General features: G+C 48.9%; 2 protein-coding genes across 7 annotated transcripts in view; both read left to right on the top strand.

Moving 5' to 3' along the window:
• The window catches only part of Fam219a (family with sequence similarity 219 member A), a 51,360-nt gene extending 33,530 nt beyond the window's left edge, over positions 1–17,830 (top strand). The window contains exons 2-6 of one of the 4 annotated variants that reach the window (XM_028779136.1): positions 11,033–11,081; positions 13,630–13,732; positions 13,886–13,966; positions 14,583–14,637; positions 15,157–17,830. In XM_028779136.1, the coding sequence (XP_028634969.1) occupies positions 11,033–11,081; positions 13,630–13,732; positions 13,886–13,966; positions 14,583–14,637; positions 15,157–15,315 (447 nt within the window). In that variant the 3' untranslated portion in view covers positions 15,316–17,830. Of the gene's footprint in view, positions 1–11,032; positions 11,133–13,629; positions 13,733–13,885; positions 13,967–14,582; positions 14,638–15,156 lie in introns of all 4 variants that reach the window. The other 3 variants (XM_028779137.1, XM_028779135.1, XM_028779134.1) reach the window with 3 other exon arrangements.
• A 359-nt stretch (positions 17,831–18,189) lies between these two features.
• Positions 18,190–18,730, top strand: part of CUNH9orf24 (chromosome unknown C9orf24 homolog) — a 13,050-nt gene continuing 12,509 nt past the window's right edge. For all 3 annotated transcript variants that reach the window (XM_028779128.1, XM_028779127.1, XM_028779126.1), the window contains exon 1: positions 18,190–18,495. In XM_028779128.1, coding sequence (XP_028634961.1) covers positions 18,361–18,495 — 135 coding nt within the window. In that variant the 5' untranslated portion in view covers positions 18,190–18,360. The remainder of the gene's footprint in view (positions 18,496–18,730) is intronic.

The following is an 18,730-nucleotide window of genomic DNA, read 5'->3' as shown; positions in this document are numbered from 1 at the left end:
AGTGCCAGCCTGAGGTAGGAGGCCCAAGTTCAGTGCCAGCCTGAGGTAGGAGGCCCAAGTTCAGTGCCAGCCTGAGGTAGGAGGCCCAAGTTCAGTGCCAACCTGTGCTTCCTCCATCAAGACCATGTCTCAATAAAACAATAGTTTTCAATCAGAATAGATGATACCATGAGCTTTTCTTTTTAGTGTTTTTAAATGTGTATGTTTGTGGGCATGCATGTGCGTGCAAGTGCCTGTGGAAGCTGGAAGAGGGTGTTGAATCCCCAGGAGCTGGAGTTACAGACAATAGTTAGCCACCAATAGATGCAGGTACTAGGGACCAAACTCAGGTCTTCTGCAAGAACAGCAAACACACTTGACCACTGAGACATTCAGCCCACCCATGTTTCCCTTTAAATGTGCTATGCACATTTATTAGTTTGTGCTTTCTGGTTATAGAAACAAAAATTCCTCTGAAGTTAATTTACCTAAAACAAGAGACTGATCTGTAAGGACACTAGAATTTCTTTTGGGGCTTCCCTTCTCCTTCTACTTGTGGTATCAGGGTTGAACCTAGGGCTTTGTGCATGCTAAGTGCCCTACCCTAGAGCTACGCTGTCACTCCTACACTACAGTTTTGCAATGAAGTGCTGAAGGATTGGGGAGCTCTGGATCCAGAGCCTGACCCAGTCATCTCCCCCTGAACACTGGCATCTGTGTCCCTGCCCACAGGCATGCTCTGTCAGTCCCACTTCCCAGTTCTCAGGGGAGCTGATCCACACACGTGTCTAAAGAGCTGGGACCACATGGAATCAGCATATTCTATGTCACAAGGATGAGCTGGAAAAGAAGGGAAAATTCCAGAGAGCTACCAGCTATAGTATAGACAAAAGACCAGTACACTAAACTGGTAACAGACACTGTCTCAAACTGAAGTAAAGGTAATTTTTAAAAGCAGAATATTGGGGCTAGAGAGATGCCTCAGTGGTTAAAAGCACTGGCTGCTCTTCCAGAAGACCTGGGTTTGATTCCCAGCACCCACGTGGTGACTCAACAACTGTCTGTAACTAGGGAATTCTGGCCTCTGTGGGCATCAGGCATAAATGTGGTTCCCAGACTTAAGTACAGGTCATTCACATGGAAGAAAGGAGCTGGGGAGGAAGAGTTTTATGCACATGAGTTACTTTATAAGACGGAACTGCACTGGCATTGCCCTAGATACAGGCACATTAGGTTTAAGGGCAGCGACACTCTCTTCCATTTTGGTCCTTCAAATGACAGACACTGTAAACACTAAGGCCTGGGCCTTCAAAGGGCACTTGCTACCAAGCTAGATGCCCTGAGTTTAATTTCTGGGACCCATACAGTGGAGGTAAGAATTGACTCCTGCAAATTAACCTTTGATCTGGACATGTGTGCCCATGCACAAGCGCGTGCGCGCACACGCACACACACACACACACATACAAAAAAAATTTTTTAAGATACCAAGGTTTACTAGTGTTTGGTAGTGAACTAGGCAGTTGAGACAGTGGGCATAGTAGCACATACCTGTAGTCTCAGTACTTGGAAAGCTGAAACAAAAGGATTATTAAGTATTTGAAGCCAGGTTAGGATACATAGCAATACTAAGCCAATCAGACCTACCTAGCAAGAACCTGTGTCAAAAAGGCAGTGGGGGCTGGGCATGTGGTGTATGCCTTTAATACCAGTACTGGGAGGCAAAGGACCTCTGTGAGTTTGAGACCAGTATGGTCTACACAGCAAGTTCCAGGACAGCCATGGCTACATAGGAAACCCTATCTCAAAAAAACAAAACACACCACACACACACACACACACACACACACAAATCCTCTAACTCACACAACCAACTTGAGTTCCTAGACCTCAGATCTAACATGAGAATCCTTGGTGCATTCACGTGCATACGTGTGTGTGTGTGTGTGTGTGTGTGTGCACACGTGCGCATATCTTTACCCCCAAGTGCTCTGCACACATGTGGTGTGTATGAGTGCTTTCTTCTGCATTCTCCCACTATCATGTAGTCCAGAACTAGACAAGGTGAACAATGTGTTGATTTTGTTTGAATTGAGTGTTTGATTAAAGGAAAAGCACAGGAGACTGGAGACGTGGGCTATGCAAAGAAGCCTCCCTGAGCCAGGGAGGCTCTGCCTTCACTCCAAACTTGGGCTTCCTGTTTTCCTGCTCTTTATAAGTGCCACAAACATTGGAGATTATCTTCTTTATGTTTCCCTGATTCCCCTCCAGCTCTTCAGAGACCCTGTCCCATGAAAAGTCTTTGTTTTTCCCTATAAATAGGATTCCCTAAAACTTTCCTATGTCTCAAAATAATAGACATCCCATCCAGCTGCTCACCTCTGGAGGGGAGATGGGGTACAAAACCAGGAGATAAAATCTCTCCCCAGTGGTGGGCACTCAGTGAACTTAAGGTGTTTTTGCTAGCTCTCTCTCTCTCTCTCTCCTAAATATATCTTAATATTTCTAATTCTACCTACTGCCAAGAGTTCTCTGGGTGGACCCATGTAGACCTGAACAAGAGTATTAAAGCCAGAGGTAGTTATTGAGCTGCTTTCTGGACAAACTGTGACAAGGACAAAGCTGGCTGCCCACACCAGTACACCTCCCTGTCAGGAGTGGCCTGAGCCAAGGCTCCCTGATCTGCTCCCATCAACATGACCTTTGCTGATCCAAGAATCCGGATACTCTGTCTGTCTTCCTTCCTGATTTCACCCAGGAATACATGACTCTACTCCAGAAGAAGCTATTTAGCATGCCCAGCCCCCTTCTCTCGCTCCCTCTAAAACTGGAGAGAAATTCATGTTGTGTTTTGTAGAGAAAGGTCCGATGTGGTTGCTGTGTGCACCTCACGTCATACTTCATTTGAAGTCCGTCTCAGCTCCCCTCTTCCTGAGAATTGCTGCTTGAAAATGAAGACAGAGGTTGTGTTCCCCTGTGGAGAAACTAAAATTGAGTGGTCTGTCTACTGGAACCAAGCACAATCAGTTCACAAAAGACAAGCAGCACTCACTGTTCAGCACCTCGGAGAGCACCTTTCCTCCCCGTGGCTGAAATACACCAAGGAAAGGTGAAATGCCAGCCTGTGTCACCCTGTGACCATCCATGTCCACTCTGACCAGCCGTCGAGCATCCTCCCTCCTCTCCAGTTCCTTGGTGCTTGCCCCCTTCCTTTCCCTGACAAAGCCTTCGGAATAACCTTTCCACTGACCCAAAATTATCCGCATCTCCCCACATCAGCTCTCTCTGGCCCCTCTGTAAAGACCTTCTATCCTGTAGTCCAAGCTCTGGCTCTATGTACTCCAGAGTCCCCACTGTGCCCCACTACAGTCTCCTTTTGCATAACCAACACTTTCCTTTCAGTGTGTGACATTGGCTGTGTGTCCCCTGCTCTAGAGAAATCCTACAACTTTGAAGTTTCTGTGACTGTCAATCTTTCTCCCATGCAGCTCCGTGATGTATCTTTTACCCTCTGCCTTAACTTCCCAATATCCTTTTCCTTCCAAATCCCTTGTAATCTGATCTCTGTTCCTACTCTTTAACTAAAACACTGTCCAGAGACTGCCTATGGTTTCCTTGTTTCTGTCGTCGTTTTCTTGGGGAGCTAGCTTCTCTTTGTGGCACTTGAGGCACTTGTACTTGTCCTCCCACTGCTCCAGCTCGGTGTCCTCCCAGGGTCCCCTGACTTTGGATTCTCCTTATGGCTTCATCTCCAGCTCGGTGTCTTCCCAGGGTCCCCTGACGTTGGATTCTCCTTACCGCTTCATCCTTGGTTCTTATCTTTTCCATTCTCTTCGTTCTCTCTAGGAAGATTAACCTCCCTAAGTTTTAGTCGTGACCAGCACACCACCCTTTTACCAGGCTCCCAAACTTCAAACTGTACTGACTAGTAATTTCACCTGTTTCCCAAAAGATACCCCCAAACACAGTACCTCCCCCAAAATACAATATACCTCCAAATGACCTTCCCTGGTCTTCCCTGGCAGTATCCTCCCTCCCCGGACTTTTGAAGTAATTAGTATTTTTTTTCTACATATTCCAGACAGGAAACTAGAGGCATATAGTATAGAGGCACACTTCCTCATACATGGTGTCCTCAGGTTCTCTTTCCATCCATTGTCTTCTGCTTCTACTTGGTTTAGGTCCCTGCTGTCTTTTCTTGGCACAATTTATCTTTACCTCTAGTCTTGGTCCCTCCACACGTCTCCCACATGGCTGCTATAAAGGGCCCTTCATCTGGAATATGTTCATGTTGCTGCTGTGCTTAGGTTTTATTTCCCCCATTATCTTCTAAGAAAAATATCAAAATTAAGACCCACCTCCCACCATGATCTGAGCCCACCAATTTTACTTCTACCTTCTGGGCTTCAGCCATAGCAAAATGCCAGCTGCTCCTGCTACGCTCTTTCCCATCCACAGGCAGATGTTCCTACACTCTTCCCAAGTCACCTCATTGCTCCTTTGCCTTGTTCTTTCTGCCTGAGGCAGGGTCTCATTACGTGTAGTCAAGCCTGGCCTGGAGCACATAGAGATTTGCCAACCTCTGCCTCCCTAGTGCTGGGATTAAAGGTGTGTGCCACCACTGCCCAGCAACTCCTACTTTCTATGGCTCTTTTTTACCTTGATAATTATTGGACACTCTTTGGAAATGGGCCTATCTTCTGTTTGTCTCTGTGATACCTGGACGCGTGTTATGAGTAAGATCACAGCATAGTGAAGGAAAACAGAATGCCCTTCCCCAACCCTGTGGAGAAAGGATCTTTCTCAGAGATAGCTCCACATATAAACCACATGCCAATCTGAGTGATGCCAGAGTTGCAGCCACAGGCTGCTGGATACTCCCGGGCACACTGAGCTTATATAGATAGCACCTTCATAGGCAGTGCAGCTATGGCACTCAGCACTTACTATACTAAGTGGCTATCCTCACATGAGTCTGTGACATACATAGTAATAGCGATCTCACTTTATAGTTGAGGAAACCAGATCACACCACTGATCTGAGCCTGTAACAGAAAGACAGACAGACAGACAGACAGACAGACAGACAGACAGACAGAGAGACAGAGAGACAGAAAAGGGAGTGATTGGGTGAAACTTTCGTCAGACATCTCCTGAGCACAGAAGATGAGGCCATACTTCCTCTCTCAGTGGAGGAGAGGTACAGTGTGAATACTCAGGAGGCCGTTACACTATCTACCGGGTACTTATGAGTTTCAGAGGATCTTGGATCTGCATGAGGAACGATAAAACAGGTCTCTTTTGTGCTTTATTTTTGCCATCCACTCTCCCCTGCCTTTCCCCCAGGCCCTTCCCTCTTAAGAACTATGGTTCTTAAAGACAGTTTGCTCTTTCATGCCCTCTGCTCATCCAGCCTATCCAGCTCACCAGAGGTCTCTCAGGTCCCACAAGAGTTAATACATCCCCAGGGAGGGGATATGAATGTGGCAGTTTGCATACAGGCTGACTGTAGCCCCACTGGAGGGGCCTCTCAGAGGGCTCTGTTCCAAGTCTCAGTCTCTCCTTAGCTTCCTCCTTTCGAGCAAGGCCATTGACTCCATCAGTCCCTCCCAGGGTCTATTCATGGTGGGGCAGAGGAAGAGGAAGGCATTGGATCCCTTGGAGCTGGGGTTACAGCTAGTTGTGAGCTGCCTCCTGTGGGTGCTGGCAGCTAAACTCAGGTCCTCTGAAATAGTGCGTGCGCTTAACTACTGAGCCCTCTCCCAGTACAAGTCTTACTTTCCTTCCTTCCTTCCTCCTTCCTCTCTTTTGTTTTGTTTTTCTGAGACAGCCCTGGCTGAACTAGAACTCTCTGTAAACCAGGCTGCCTGGTCTCTAACTCCAAGATCTACCTGCTTAAGAGGTGTGTGCCACCATGCACAGGTCAGTTTTCTTTATTTTATTGTTTTATGAAAAGCACATTTTTGTTTAAATATAAAGGAATTCAAATACACAGTAAAATAGGAATGTTGGTAAGCTGTTGTGCCAGTTCTTGAATTCTACTGTGAACATTTTACTAGCTGATGATCTGCCATTCTCTCCTGCTACAGCAGTCCACATCTTTTTCTGGATGCCTCTCAAAGAACACTATTGGCACCTGTGTCCTTCCCTTTAAAACAACATTGTCTTCTTATTCATTTATTTTCAGCCAAGAGTTTAATGTGTCAATGATTCTGGGGCTCTGTGATGTGTATTTAGTTTTCCTTATTTTAAAAAACAAAAAATTGGTGGAGGGTGAGGAGATGGTTCGTGGGAAGATGTTTGCTGTGTAAGCCTGTGTACCTGAGTTCAGATTCCCAGCACCCGAGTAAAAGCTGGACATGACAGTGTGTGTCTGTAACTGCGGTGCCAGGGGAAGAAGGGGGTGGAGTCAGGCGGATCTCACTGGCCAGCCAGTCCAGCCTAATTGCAGAGCTCCAGGTTCAATATTGAGAAGGCAATAGAAACAGCAACTCAACATGGATCCTTGTGCCTCTCTGCACACACAAGCATAAGTGGGCGCACTCTCATGCATACATGTATAGATAGGTGCCCAGGATCGTTGTTTTCTGCCATTTCCAAAAGAGTCTTACAAGACTAGAGTGGATTACATCGATGACTTTTTAACATTTCATTTTTATTATATTGATTTATTTGTCAGGGGTGGGGAGGGGCCACAGAGCACATATAGAGGTCAGAGAACAACCTGCAGGAGTTCTCTCCTTCCACCATGTGGAGCCCAGGGATTGTCAGGCTTGGTCGCCAGCACCTTTACCTACTGAGCCATCTTGCAGGAATATATTTAGTAATCTTTTTTGTAATTAACAAGACCCTTTTGCTAACCAGAATTTTTCAGAAAGGCTAATATAGGAATTGAAATAACAATGGATTTCTTTGATTGAAGGGACCCAGGACTCTGTAACTACCATTCCTACACATACGCCCCACTTACATCCCAGCCCCTTCTAAAGCACAGGGTTCAGGGAATACAGCTGATCAAAAATTGCAGACCATGCTAACTCTGAGGATGGCTCTTTGCTTCTGGCTCTTTGACTTTCCTCTGGCTGTGTTGATGTTGTGCTGGCTATCAGCCGATAGCCCAAGCTATTAATCTTCTCTTCAGCCTTTGGAGGATTTGTTTGAATGGTTGTAGAGACATGGATTGCTGTTAGAGATGTATTTCAAGGTCTGTCTCTGCTGAGTGTTTATTAATAATCTTGTTAATCCCCACTCTAGTTCCCGGATCTAGCTAACGCCTGTTGGAAGTCCTTGGGGGGCATTTTAAATCCTCTCTGATTCTTGGAGCCAGACGCTTCCTTCTGCCTCAGTCCTCTCTGCTACTTTTGTTCATGAATATTTTACATTTAATCACTATACAATGGTCATGGTGCACTGCCTGCATTTCTCAGAGAAGGCACTCAGGAAGTCCACAGTGTTTGATGGCACTGTGCCAGAGACCTTTGTAGTTGCCGCTTAAATAGCCTTCTACCATGGACAGTGACGGAGGAGCTGCTGAATGGGCAGGTTTGGCTTGGAGCCGCTCAGCCTAGGGCTTTGATCCTATGGTTTCACTCAGGATCAAATACCACTAGGACCTGCCAGTAGGTCTTGAGAGCTGTAATGGATCACTGACCAGCATTGCTCAATAGCTCCCAGTCCTCGTCCCAGGTTCTGTCCTTCCTGAGTTTTCTGCTTCACATGTTACTGCTGACACCTGTAACCTCAGAGAAGAAACCAATGCACTAGGACACTGCCTTAGCTCCAGTTGCCCAGGGGATTGTGTTATCTAAAACCAACCTCAGAGAAAAGACAACGAGACCAAACACTCATGTGGAAAGTGAGAGGCCAAGGAGCAGGCTTGTTCATTAAAAGACCACAGTTTAGAAGTCATGAGTATAAAATGTCTGCAGGAACTATCAGCTTTCTTTAAGGAGAAAATGGAGTCGAAAGAGTCTGCGGAGACAAAGAGATGTAGATAGACACAGAAATGATCAGAGGCAGAAGATGGGCCATGGGAGCACAGCGGCCTGAGGAAGCCAGTCCCAGACGGGTATACTTGATGTCCTGCTTGACAAAGATGACAGGAATGTGACCGAGGAGTCTAGAAACAGACCAGATCCTTCTGGTATGGTGCTGCCAGCATGCCTGCAGGATTTTCCATTTGAAAATCCCTCCCTCAGAATGACTTGAGAGCGCACCCTATGGCTTAAGAGTCATTGTCAGAGTCCAGCGATCGGGTCTCTGTCTCCCTCGTGGGTAGCAACTGAGAGGCCTTTTGGGCGTCAGCTTAGTTAAGGCCACTGATGGCCGGCTTTTCCAATGTGCAATTTGAAAGGAGCCTCCCAAGGAACTTTGCAGAGCCTGAGAGGATGAAGACTGGGAAGGACTGGCACTTGGGAAGTGATCTGAGGTACCCACACTGCTATCTACCCCACTGCCACACAAGGCGCCCTTCCTACTGTACCCGTGGTTAAGGGGTGGAGACTGAGGCAGAGTGGTAGGCCCAGGTTCTTGCTCAGGATCTTGAAAGCCACTATGGCAGCCCAGTCCACCCAGGAACAGACAGGGCCAGAATTTCCCTCCCAAACACCCTAGCTGCTTCCTTCTCACCATGGTAACAAGCAGGACTGTAAAACAGCTCATGCCCGCCGCATCATTTCTATTTTGTCTTCATGTGTGTGATGTGTGTGCACTCTCGTTCATTGTGAGCACGTGTGAGCTGGTCAGAGGACAACTCAGAACAGTATTGGTCCTGGCAGCCTACTGTCTCTTATTGTTCACCCTTGCATAGACCAAGCTAGCTAGGCTGGGAGCTTCTGGAGAGCCCTTTGTTTCTGCCTCCACCTCACACTCGAGACACATGGGGGTTACAGACACTCAGTGCTCCTGGCCTAATCTGAACTCTGGGGTCCTCATGCTTGCACAGCAAGAGCCTTAGTCACTGAGTCACTTCTCTAGACCTTACTTCACTGTAAAAGGGTCAGCAGGAGCGATGCAGATCCCTGGACCTGATACTGGGGGCCAGTCCTGGAGCATTCTATCTGTCTGCCTGTCTGTCTGCTTTCTGTATCTTCAAGGATAGAACAAGCAGTATGGTCCTTTGCAGTCTTCATACCTTAGGATGGTCACTCTGAAGTCCCCAGCTAAAAACGGCAGGACCTGTATTACACTGGTCATCGTGGTACTTAGCTCAGAAACTCACAGTCAAAGTGCAGAAAATGAGTGTCGGTGGACAGCCAGCCACCACGGAGCCTCTCATCACTACCCTACGATGCCCAGAGACCATGAGGAAGATTGGATTCTAAAGATTCCTGTTTCCTTGAGTTCTTTTGGGTCCTTTGGGTCAGGAAAGACCAGACCAAAATGTATCCTCTGGACTCACAAACTCACACAGCTGTGCTTACTTGCAAAAGACCTATGTAGATCAAGTCAGTGCAAGGAGAAAGGGGCTCATGGTCCTGCACCCCTAACTGAAGGGTTACGGGCAATTCATAGCTTCTGGGACAGGGAGAAAGAGTCAGTTTTCTTTAAGAGTGTGCCTACTAGTGGGTCATGCTCTGGTGGACAGTACCACACCCAGAAGTATAAGATTAGCATAAATTGAACTCTTAGATTAGTTTTTAAAAAAAGAAAAAAGAAAGAAAAAGAAAAGGGACAGAAAGTTTAGGGGGTAGGGAGGAAAGGGAGGACCTGGGAGGAGTTAGGAGAGAAGTAGGGAGGAGTTGGGGGAGGAGTAGGAATGAATAGGATCAAAATACACTGTATGAAATTCTCAAAGAATAAAAACTTTTCAAAATTTCTTTTATTTTACTTGTAAGTGTATTTTGCCTGTATGCATGTATATGTACTACATGTGTGCCTGGTGCCACAAATGTCAGAAATCCTTGGATCAGAAGGTTCTAAACCTCCTCGTGAGTATTGGGAATCAAACCTAGGTTCTCTGCAAGAACAAGTGCTCTTAACCACTCAGCCAACACTACTGGTCTGAGTATAAAAACATTGTAAAATAAAAGTTTTTCATTCTAAGAGAAGCTCATCTTTAGCTCCCTCTATAATTGTGAATCTGACAATTATGAAAAATATTGAAAATATCTTTATTCCAGAAAAAGAATTGCAACTAAACTCACATGCCTGCCTATAGTAGAGAAATGATTGTAAAACAGTCTCAAATACAGATGCAAGTGCTGCTTAACCTGGATAAAATCTTTAGTCTCCCCATAAAAAAGGAAGTGCTCATCACCAATGGCATGAGACAGGGTCCCTGGATCTCGTACAGTGAGGGTATTTTGGAGAGATAACAGGGCTAGCTAAGGACTCTGGGAAGCATGGGGTCCGGCCCAGAGCTAGAGGCTATTGAGAGCTAGTGAAGGGAAAAGTGCAAGGGTTGCACGCCCAGAATCAATGCCTGTCTACCCTCCTTGTCACCCGCATCACGTGTTCTGCTTTCAGGACAGCACAGAACCACGTGGTCACCTGCTGGTTTGTCAGCTCCACCTTCTCAGCCACCATTCCCATCCATGGAGAAGCTCTGCTTGGAGCTCATCTGGGAACTTCAGAAGGCCTCACTTTTTAGTCAGTGGCTGAAGTCTGGAGCCTTGCTTGGATTGGCCAGTTGGTTGTCTAGAGCCTGCAAAGACAAAACAGAAAGGGCAGCTCTCAGGGAGTACCTGCTTTGACCTTGATCCATCTGTAAGCTCAGAGGAACTTAGACTCCTTTCTTAATACACAGAGAACCTGAGAGCCAAACAGCTTGCACCAGCTTTTGTAGAGGAAGCCCTGTGGGTTTTAGGCAGGGCTTTCTGGGGCAGCCTGGCTTTCACAGGACTCTTGTTGGATGGGAGTCAAACATCATCTCCTCTCTTCTACAGAGCATAGTAGAGTCTTCCTCTCCTTCCCTGAATACTGACTCCCCTGCTATTGGAGTAAATGCTCCCAGAATCCCAGAGGGCAGATGAGTAGGTTTGCTTCAGGGTTCAGAACAACCCATGGGGTCACATACTAATCCTTTCCTGTCTCTCTGCTTTCTCCCCAACAGGATCCAGCCGCAGCCTCTATCTCAGACCGAGACTGTGATGCCCGGGAGGGTGAGTCAGTAGCCATGAATTACAAACCATCCCCGCTCCAGGTGAAGCTGGGTGAGTGTGTCTGGGGGATGAGGGAGATGTGGGAAGTGAAGAAGGTGCTCGTGGATCTGGTTGACAGCGAGGGGCTCCAGTTAAGGTAGCTTGGGCTAGATGGTCCCAAGACTAAACCTCCAAGTGAGTCATTGGCTCTCCCAGGCACCTGTGTCATGCAAGACAAAAGGCAGCAACAGTTTTCTGCAGGTTCCTGAAACTCTTGGAGAGATCCCTGAAGCTAAGATGCCCTGGAGATTCTAGGGGTGGCTGCAAATATAAAGCATAGAACCCAAGGGCAGGATTCCGAAGGGCCAGCCAAAAGGAACCTGCCTCCAAAAGATAGGGTAGCTCCTGCTGTTTGAGGGACAGGTCTCAGGACCATGGTGACTTCTGTCTCGGGAGACTGTCCCTTTCTTAGAACCCCAGAACCTGTTTTCTTTCCAGGAATCACAGTATCTTTCTCTTAGGGTGGATCCCATGTCCACTCTCTGCTTTGAAGTCTCCTGACTCCCACAGCTGCTCTAAGCTCCAGTGATCCAGTTCTTACCCCAGCCACTGTCCCTCTCCCTTACATGGACCAAAATCTCATTGACCCAGGGCTGCTGAAGAAGATAGCATCCTCTCACCAAAGAGTTGATTTCCTGAAGAGAAATTGTAACGTGTCACACACAAGATAGATGACAGTCAAATACAGTCGTCACTTTAGCTCTTCCATCTTTCTCAGAGCTCAGACTCTAGCTGTCCACCAAAACCTGGGGGCTTCCTCACTCCTCAGTTCAGATGGAGCCCCTTCTCTCTTAACAGGCTCCCCTTCCATAGCGAGCTGCAGGATTTCTTTCTACAGAGCCTGTGCCTTTAGGGAATTCAAAAAAAATAAAACAGGTCTCGAGTTTCTCCTTCTAGAACATACCCAGGCAGCCCCCCGCCCCGGTTTATCTTCTAAACACAACAGCAGTTCTCTTGATGGACATGTTTGTCTTCCTAGGACATTCTATTCAGAGTATAGCCACTTTTGCTTATTGTTTAATGCAACAATAAAAGTATTTTAAATGCATATAAGTTCTGTGCTCTCTCCAGAGGCAACCATTCCAAGTTCTTGTAGCTTCATTTTGTACTTCAGCACAAGAGGTATTGCATTGTGCGCAGTTTGTGAGCCTTGCTCCCTCCCCCTGCCTGGTGTCCCGGAGCCCCTACAGAGAATGGCTTCATTCTTTTAAATGGTTGCATAGTAGTCCGTAGTCTGAGCCTTGTCAGCTTAATTGTCTGATTTTTTTCATGATTTCAAACAAACTTAGCATGCTTTTAAAATAGCATTTTTATTTCCTTCACTGTTGAATCACCACCAAAGCTCATGAACAACTTGTCTCACTTAAGATAAAGAAAATCACCAAGAACTGTAAGGCAAATTGCACCCCCTAGAGGCTTCATATGGTAATGACAGTTGCTGCCTGCTGTAAAGAGGCTGGAAAACTAAAATAGAGGCAGAGGTCAGAGGGTAGGAGACACATGGAAATAGGAGATCATTTTCAAGTGGGTTACAGGGCTGTAATGGCTCCTCCCATCCTTATTCTAGAGAGATACCCACCCACCCCCTGCCGCCATGTTTCTGTCATAGAACAAGCCTTTTTCCTACATCGTGGCTTTACGTGACGTTAGTAAGAGTGTGGTTGAGCCTTCTTCCAGGCAGTTCCCCATAGTAATAGCCATGTACCACATAGTAGGTCAGCAAATGTCCAGCCCCACAAGCGCAGGGGCTCTGTGCCCCTGGAAAGATTACAGACTAGGCTTCTCAGCTTCCTGCCCTATCCTGACCAAGACCCCTTTCTACCCCTTTCAATAAGGAAACCCTTAGTAGCTCCTTTTCCATCCTCATTAATTCCAAGTGCCTCAGTCAAGGCCTTTGTGCTCTGAGGGGTTTGGTTGTGTTCTTTTGTTTTTTGAGATGGGAGTCTCTGTGCGTGCTCTGAGTTTTATAACCTCTGGGAGCCTTCTGTCCCTGTGATATAGTACTTGATGCATAATTGCAATTCTGGTGTTTGTTGAGTGAATAATTAACTGAATGAATGGCTGCTTTCCCAAGTTCACCTCTTTATTACCTCCTCTCCTCCGGTTCATTCACATCCACAGCTATGTTCTCTTGAGTTGCTTTTGTACATGCTTTCTTCCTTAATGACCTCCTCCCTCCAGAAAAGCCTCTCTGACTGCTTCAGCCGTCTGTCTTCATCTCTTCCTCTCTAGCCGTTCCTTGACCTCAAGCATATGCTGTCTGCCTGACGTAGGAACTGAGGTTCCCACAGGGTAGGGGTCAGCCTCCTCTTCTTGTCTGCCACTATCTACCTCAGTTATGCAAGGCCCCATGCATGTCCACCGAGCATCAGGTGCCTGGAGGTCCATGGGATCTCTGCCAAGTAGAGAAGTTCATGTCTGTAAGAAAGGCCCAGACCAGGCTGCCCCAAGCAGCACGGCCTGGCAGCCCCTGGGGCAGGACACAGCTTCTTTCCCATGTTCTCTGCAGAGAAGCAAAGGGAGCTGGCCCGGAAGGGTTCCCTGAAGAGCGGCAGCATGGGCAGCCCTGTCAACCAGCAACCCAAAAAGAACAACGTCATGGCCCGGACGAGGTAGGGACCCTCACCAGTCACCACCTACCATTGCTGGTCTCCACCCCTCCCTCCTCAGGGGACCCAGATGGGAGGGGGGTGACAGTGGGGGGAGGACCCCGTGTCATGTTTATGTGCTCCAGCTGGCACTCCAACCCCGCCTTCTTTACCCAGGCTGGTCGTCCCTAATAAAGGCTACTCCTCGCTTGACCAGAGCCCTGATGAGAAGCCACTGGTAGCTCTTGACACAGACAGGTGTGTATGGGGCCTGGGGGCAGCTGGGCCAGCCACATGATGCCATGTGAGCACGGAGGGTTGTACAGGCCACACCTGTCACTTTGCCAGACGTGCTGTGTTCTTCAGCCAGGAGCTCTCCGTGGGTAAAATATCCCCGGGAGGAAAGTGGGGGTTTTGGCTTTGTGGTGGTGGTGGTTTGAAAGGATTGGGCAGAGAGAGGCCCGGTGACCAGCACAGTTTGCTGCTGTCCTGAGACAGCTGCCCCAGGGCTGCCCCATGATGGACCCTGATGTCTCTGGGCGGCCAGTGGAATGCCTGATGCCAGTCCCCCTCTCAGGGAAGAACCCTTCCAGGGTAGCATCTCACTAGCCTTCTGGAAAATCCAAACAGCCAGGATGATTTGAACCTAGTGGGACAAGGCAGAACGAGAATAGCAGTTCTATCCAGAAGGCACTTAAGAAGTCACTTCATTTAAAGGTCGAGCTAGGAAACCTGACTTAGCAAACATATTTGCATAATAAGCACGGGTTATTTAAATCATACTGTTGGGAGGGGGCGGGTATAGCAAAGATGCAGAGAATTTTCTATTTAATTTCCCTGAATTACTTCTCTCTCCTCTTTTCTTCACGGCCAGCGATGATGATTTTGATATGTCCAGATACTCTTCCTCTGGCTACTCCTCTGCGGAGGTGAGGCTCCACCCCTTGCTGCCTCCACAGACCACGGGAGCCAGACTACCTTTACTAAGCAGCAAGGCAGGGGGTTGGGGGGATGGAAGGGTTCCTAAGGGGCCCCGAAGGAAGGCACGTGGGGCGGAGTCCTGTTGGGGAAGTGCTCCACGTGAGGTGAGGCCTGGGCTGGGAGAACTTGAGAAGAAATCACTAACCTGAATTACAGTGAGCTCGGGGTTATTAAAGAGGGGCTCTAAAATAGAACAGATGTGAAATGCTGGCGACACCTTACACGAGTTGACCTGAAATCGGGGCAAACCCCCGAAAAGAATCGGGGGTGGAGGTGAGTAGTTGACCTTGGACTAGGCAGGGACCTGTATATGGCTGAGTTTTAGGAAAGAAAACCTGTGTGGAGGAAGTGAGACCAGAACCAGGCCCAGACCTAAGATGAGATGGAGCTGTCCCTGGCCTTGGGGGTGACAGTAGCAGCTCCAGCCCGGGTGTTGCCTTTCCAGCTGACTCGAACCTTTTCTACAGCAGATCAACCAAGATTTGAACATCCAGCTGCTGAAAGATGGCTACCGGTTAGACGAGATCCCCGACGACGAGGACCTAGATCTCATCCCCCCCAAGTCCGTGAACCCCACCTGCATGTGTTGTCAGGCCACTTCCTCCACCGCCTGCCACATTCAGTAGTGGGCGGGGTCGCCGCGGTGCACGGGGCGGCGCTGACCTGGGCCTGGTGGGACGCAGCAGGGGAGACCCCTACCCTGCTGGTCCGCTGGTCCCCAGCCCCGCGCCTCTTACAACCGCAACCTCGTAACAGTCATTGCTTCCTCCTATGGTAGGACGTGTACCTCTGTGTGTTCATGGAGCCGGAGAAACCAAGACCGGGTCTGTCTCCAGCCCCGGGGCTGAGGAGGGGTGGGCACTGTTTGTTCAGTTACTTGGGGGAAACCACACCCAAGCACCCTGCCACCTCTCCCATAGCTGCAGTCAGGGGGCAGCACTGAAGGCCAGGAGGCCAAATGTAAGCTGTCGGGTGAAGGGATCACATGGCCCCAGTCAGTGAAGCCATGAATCCCCCCAAGCCCTGCTCGGGAAGGAAGGAAGGGGGTTTGGAGAAGAAAAGGCCCCAAGAAATGGGGGCAGTTCTCACACCTCAGAGCCCCTCCCCCAAACCCTGTGCCAGCCTATACACCTACTTGTGTGTTCCCTCATCTGCAGATGGGAAGCCTAGCAATGGCTGTCCAAAGGGATACTGTCTCTCTCTCCATTAGGTCACTCCCACCACTGTCTCTTTCCCCTGCTTCCTTATTTTCTGAGGGTTGGGAAGGTAAGAAGGGCCTTAGAAAGAAGCCAAGTTTGGGGATGGTATGACCTGTTCTCACGGGTCTCTAACCAATGCATCTGTCTCTCTGCCTCATCCCCACACTGCCACCACCACCCCTGCTCCCCAATCTTCTGTCTATTGGTTTCTGGCTGGAAGCAAGAGATAAGCCTCCTGTGCCCCATTCCCGTGTTACCCTAACTCAAGGTCTAGGAGGCTGGCTTCCAGAAAGGCTCTTCAAGAGCAGGCTTAAGAAAATAATGAACTAAGTGGGTGTGTGTATGTGGTAGAGCATGCGTGTGTATGTGCGTGTGCGTGTGTGTGTGTGCGTGTGTGTGCGTGTGTGTGCGCCTGTGTGTTGAACCCATCTGTCCAGGGCAACCAGGTGGGTGTCTGTAGTGGGGAAATGATTGTGGTCTGTTAACTGTGTGAGAGGCTGCTTGGAAATGCAGTGGATGGAGACCACAGCCTGGCAGTCAGAAGCCTGGGCTCTGGTCCCAGCCCTGGCATTCTCCCTGAGCTCCTAAGCAATTCTAAGGCTTCTCCAGGGCTTTAGTTCTCACAACTGGAAAATAAAGAATAGCTGACATCACTGACAGAGTCTTTTCATACCAGAAGGAATTTCTTAATAGGAATTTCTGCAAAAGACTATGACATCTGTGTGTCTTTGAACTCAGGAGGCACCTGGAGGTGTATGTGCGTCTGTGTGGACATGGGAAGTCCATGTTGACTTAGTGTGTGTGTGTCTGTATATGTGTGTGTGTGTGTGTGTGTGTGTGTGTGTGTGTTGCTGTACGGGGTGTCTGCATACTGTTGCTTCTGCTGCCGTTGTGGTCTGAGGGAGGAAAGCTGAGGACGTAGCTCAGTGAGACGGCAGCTCTCCCATGGCTGAGACAACTGCAAGCAGGGAGAGCCTCCGACTGCTGGGCTAGGCCCGCAGCCTCCACTCACTGAGCCAGTGTGGCCAGAGTGTAGCTTCTCCAGGCTCCCTCTGGATACCACTCACATGTTACTCTCTGGGTGCCAGGGGCTAGAATGGGGTTAGTGAGGAGGAGTGGGGCTGTTGGCTTAGGAAGGGAAGTGTCTCTCTCTGCACCACACCCAGGGACTGCCCACTCCCGTATTAGAGTGTAGCTTTCTACTCCCCACACCTCCAGCCCGGCTCACCTCCCCTAGTGCAGAGATCCTAATTAGATAAGAGAATGCCAAAGGAGTTGAGCCCGAGAAAGCATCTGCAAGTGCCACACAGCCCACAGTGGCCCCGCCTGAGCCCCTCTCCCACCCCAGCTGGCATCCCCACCACTCATCCCCTGGGCCCCAGAGCTAGAACTCCTCCCAGCCCACCCCCCTGGGCTCTTGGACTCACTCACCCTTCTAGAACATGGACAGCTCCTCTCTTTAGACTGCTGCCTCTGCTGCTGACTTCTTGTGGGATTCTAATTCAATGTGTGTGCCCCTGAGAGCCAAGGGCAAATGCCCTTGTGAACACACTAGTTCCCTAGCAGGCAAGGGCATTAGACTGAGGTGGTATTTACACAGCGGGTAGGGGTAGGAGGCTGGCAGCCTGCAGCTTCCAAGTCCAAGGAGAGCACACAGTTCCCTCCTTTCCTGTTTGGAAGTTGAAGGGGAAAAGTCAGGGCCTTAGCTTGCCCCTGCTCCCCCCACCCCTTGTAGATACTGCCTTAACACTCCCCCACCCTCGGCTGTGGCTGCTACCCAGCCAGGTTTCTCCGAGCTTACTAATTTATTTCCAAGAAGGTGTGTGGAAGACATGAGCCGTGTATAATATTTTTTTTAACATTTCCATCGCAGTATTGACCATCATCCTTGGTTGTGTATCGTGTAACACAAAATAATATTAAAAGCATCAAACAAGCCAGACTCAGCTCCTTACCTGAGGTGTGGGGCCATGGCAAGGGGGCTGAGGAAGGGAAAAAACCCTGACCTCCTGGATACACATGTCCCTCTACCTCTGCTCGTTCCTGACATGTGGCCCTAGGTGAGTCACAACCCTCGGACTGTGAATCGGAACCTCTGCCTCCCTTCAACAGTGAGACGTCTGTCCTGCAAGTTCCCTAGAGCCTTCTGAACTCTTGGGAATTGGATATCTTGAGAGATCCAAGGCAGAAAGGGGCTGGCATGAGGAGGCAAGTAGGCCTCCAGTGCAGGGATGGGGCAGGCAGGTGATATCATAATGGGCATTGCCTATCTTAAAAAGGAAGTTGGGTGGGGTGGGAAACAAGAAAGCTGAGTGGAAAGATACTGAGAGGTCCCCCAAAGGAAGGGGTCACAGCATCTAGGGGCACCTTCCAGGCTGGAGGTGTGGGCTATTTAGGGGAAGGGGTAGTCACTGATGTCCAGCAGGAGTCCTTGATAGGCAAAGCCCACTACAGCATCCCTGAGACCCCACCATGTTCCTCTTCTCCCGGAAGACCAAGACCCCCATCAGCACCTACAGTGACTCCTACAGGGCTCCTACCTCCATCAAGGAGGTCTATAAGGACCCACCTCTATGGGCCTGGGAAGCGAACAAGTTTGTGACCCCAGTAAGTAGAGGCTGCAGATGGGATAGAAGGAGTACACAGTCGTGTGTGTCTGGGTGGTTGGCATGTGGCCATCTCTGTGTTTGTAGTTATTTCCAGCTTCATTTTTAAAATTTCATTTGTGTATTTGTTTATTTACTTATTTATTGAGACAAGGCCTTTTTGTGTAGCCTAGCCTGGCCTTAAACTTGTGACAATCCTCCTATATCAGCCTCCCAAGTGCTTGCTGGAATTTCAG

This window comes from Grammomys surdaster, unplaced genomic scaffold (assembly GCF_004785775.1).
Source record: "Grammomys surdaster isolate TR1022 unplaced genomic scaffold, NIH_TR_1.0 344, whole genome shotgun sequence".
NCBI classification, from domain to species: Eukaryota; Metazoa; Chordata; class Mammalia; order Rodentia; family Muridae; genus Grammomys; species Grammomys surdaster.
This window is presented reverse-complemented; position numbering and strand designations above follow the sequence as displayed.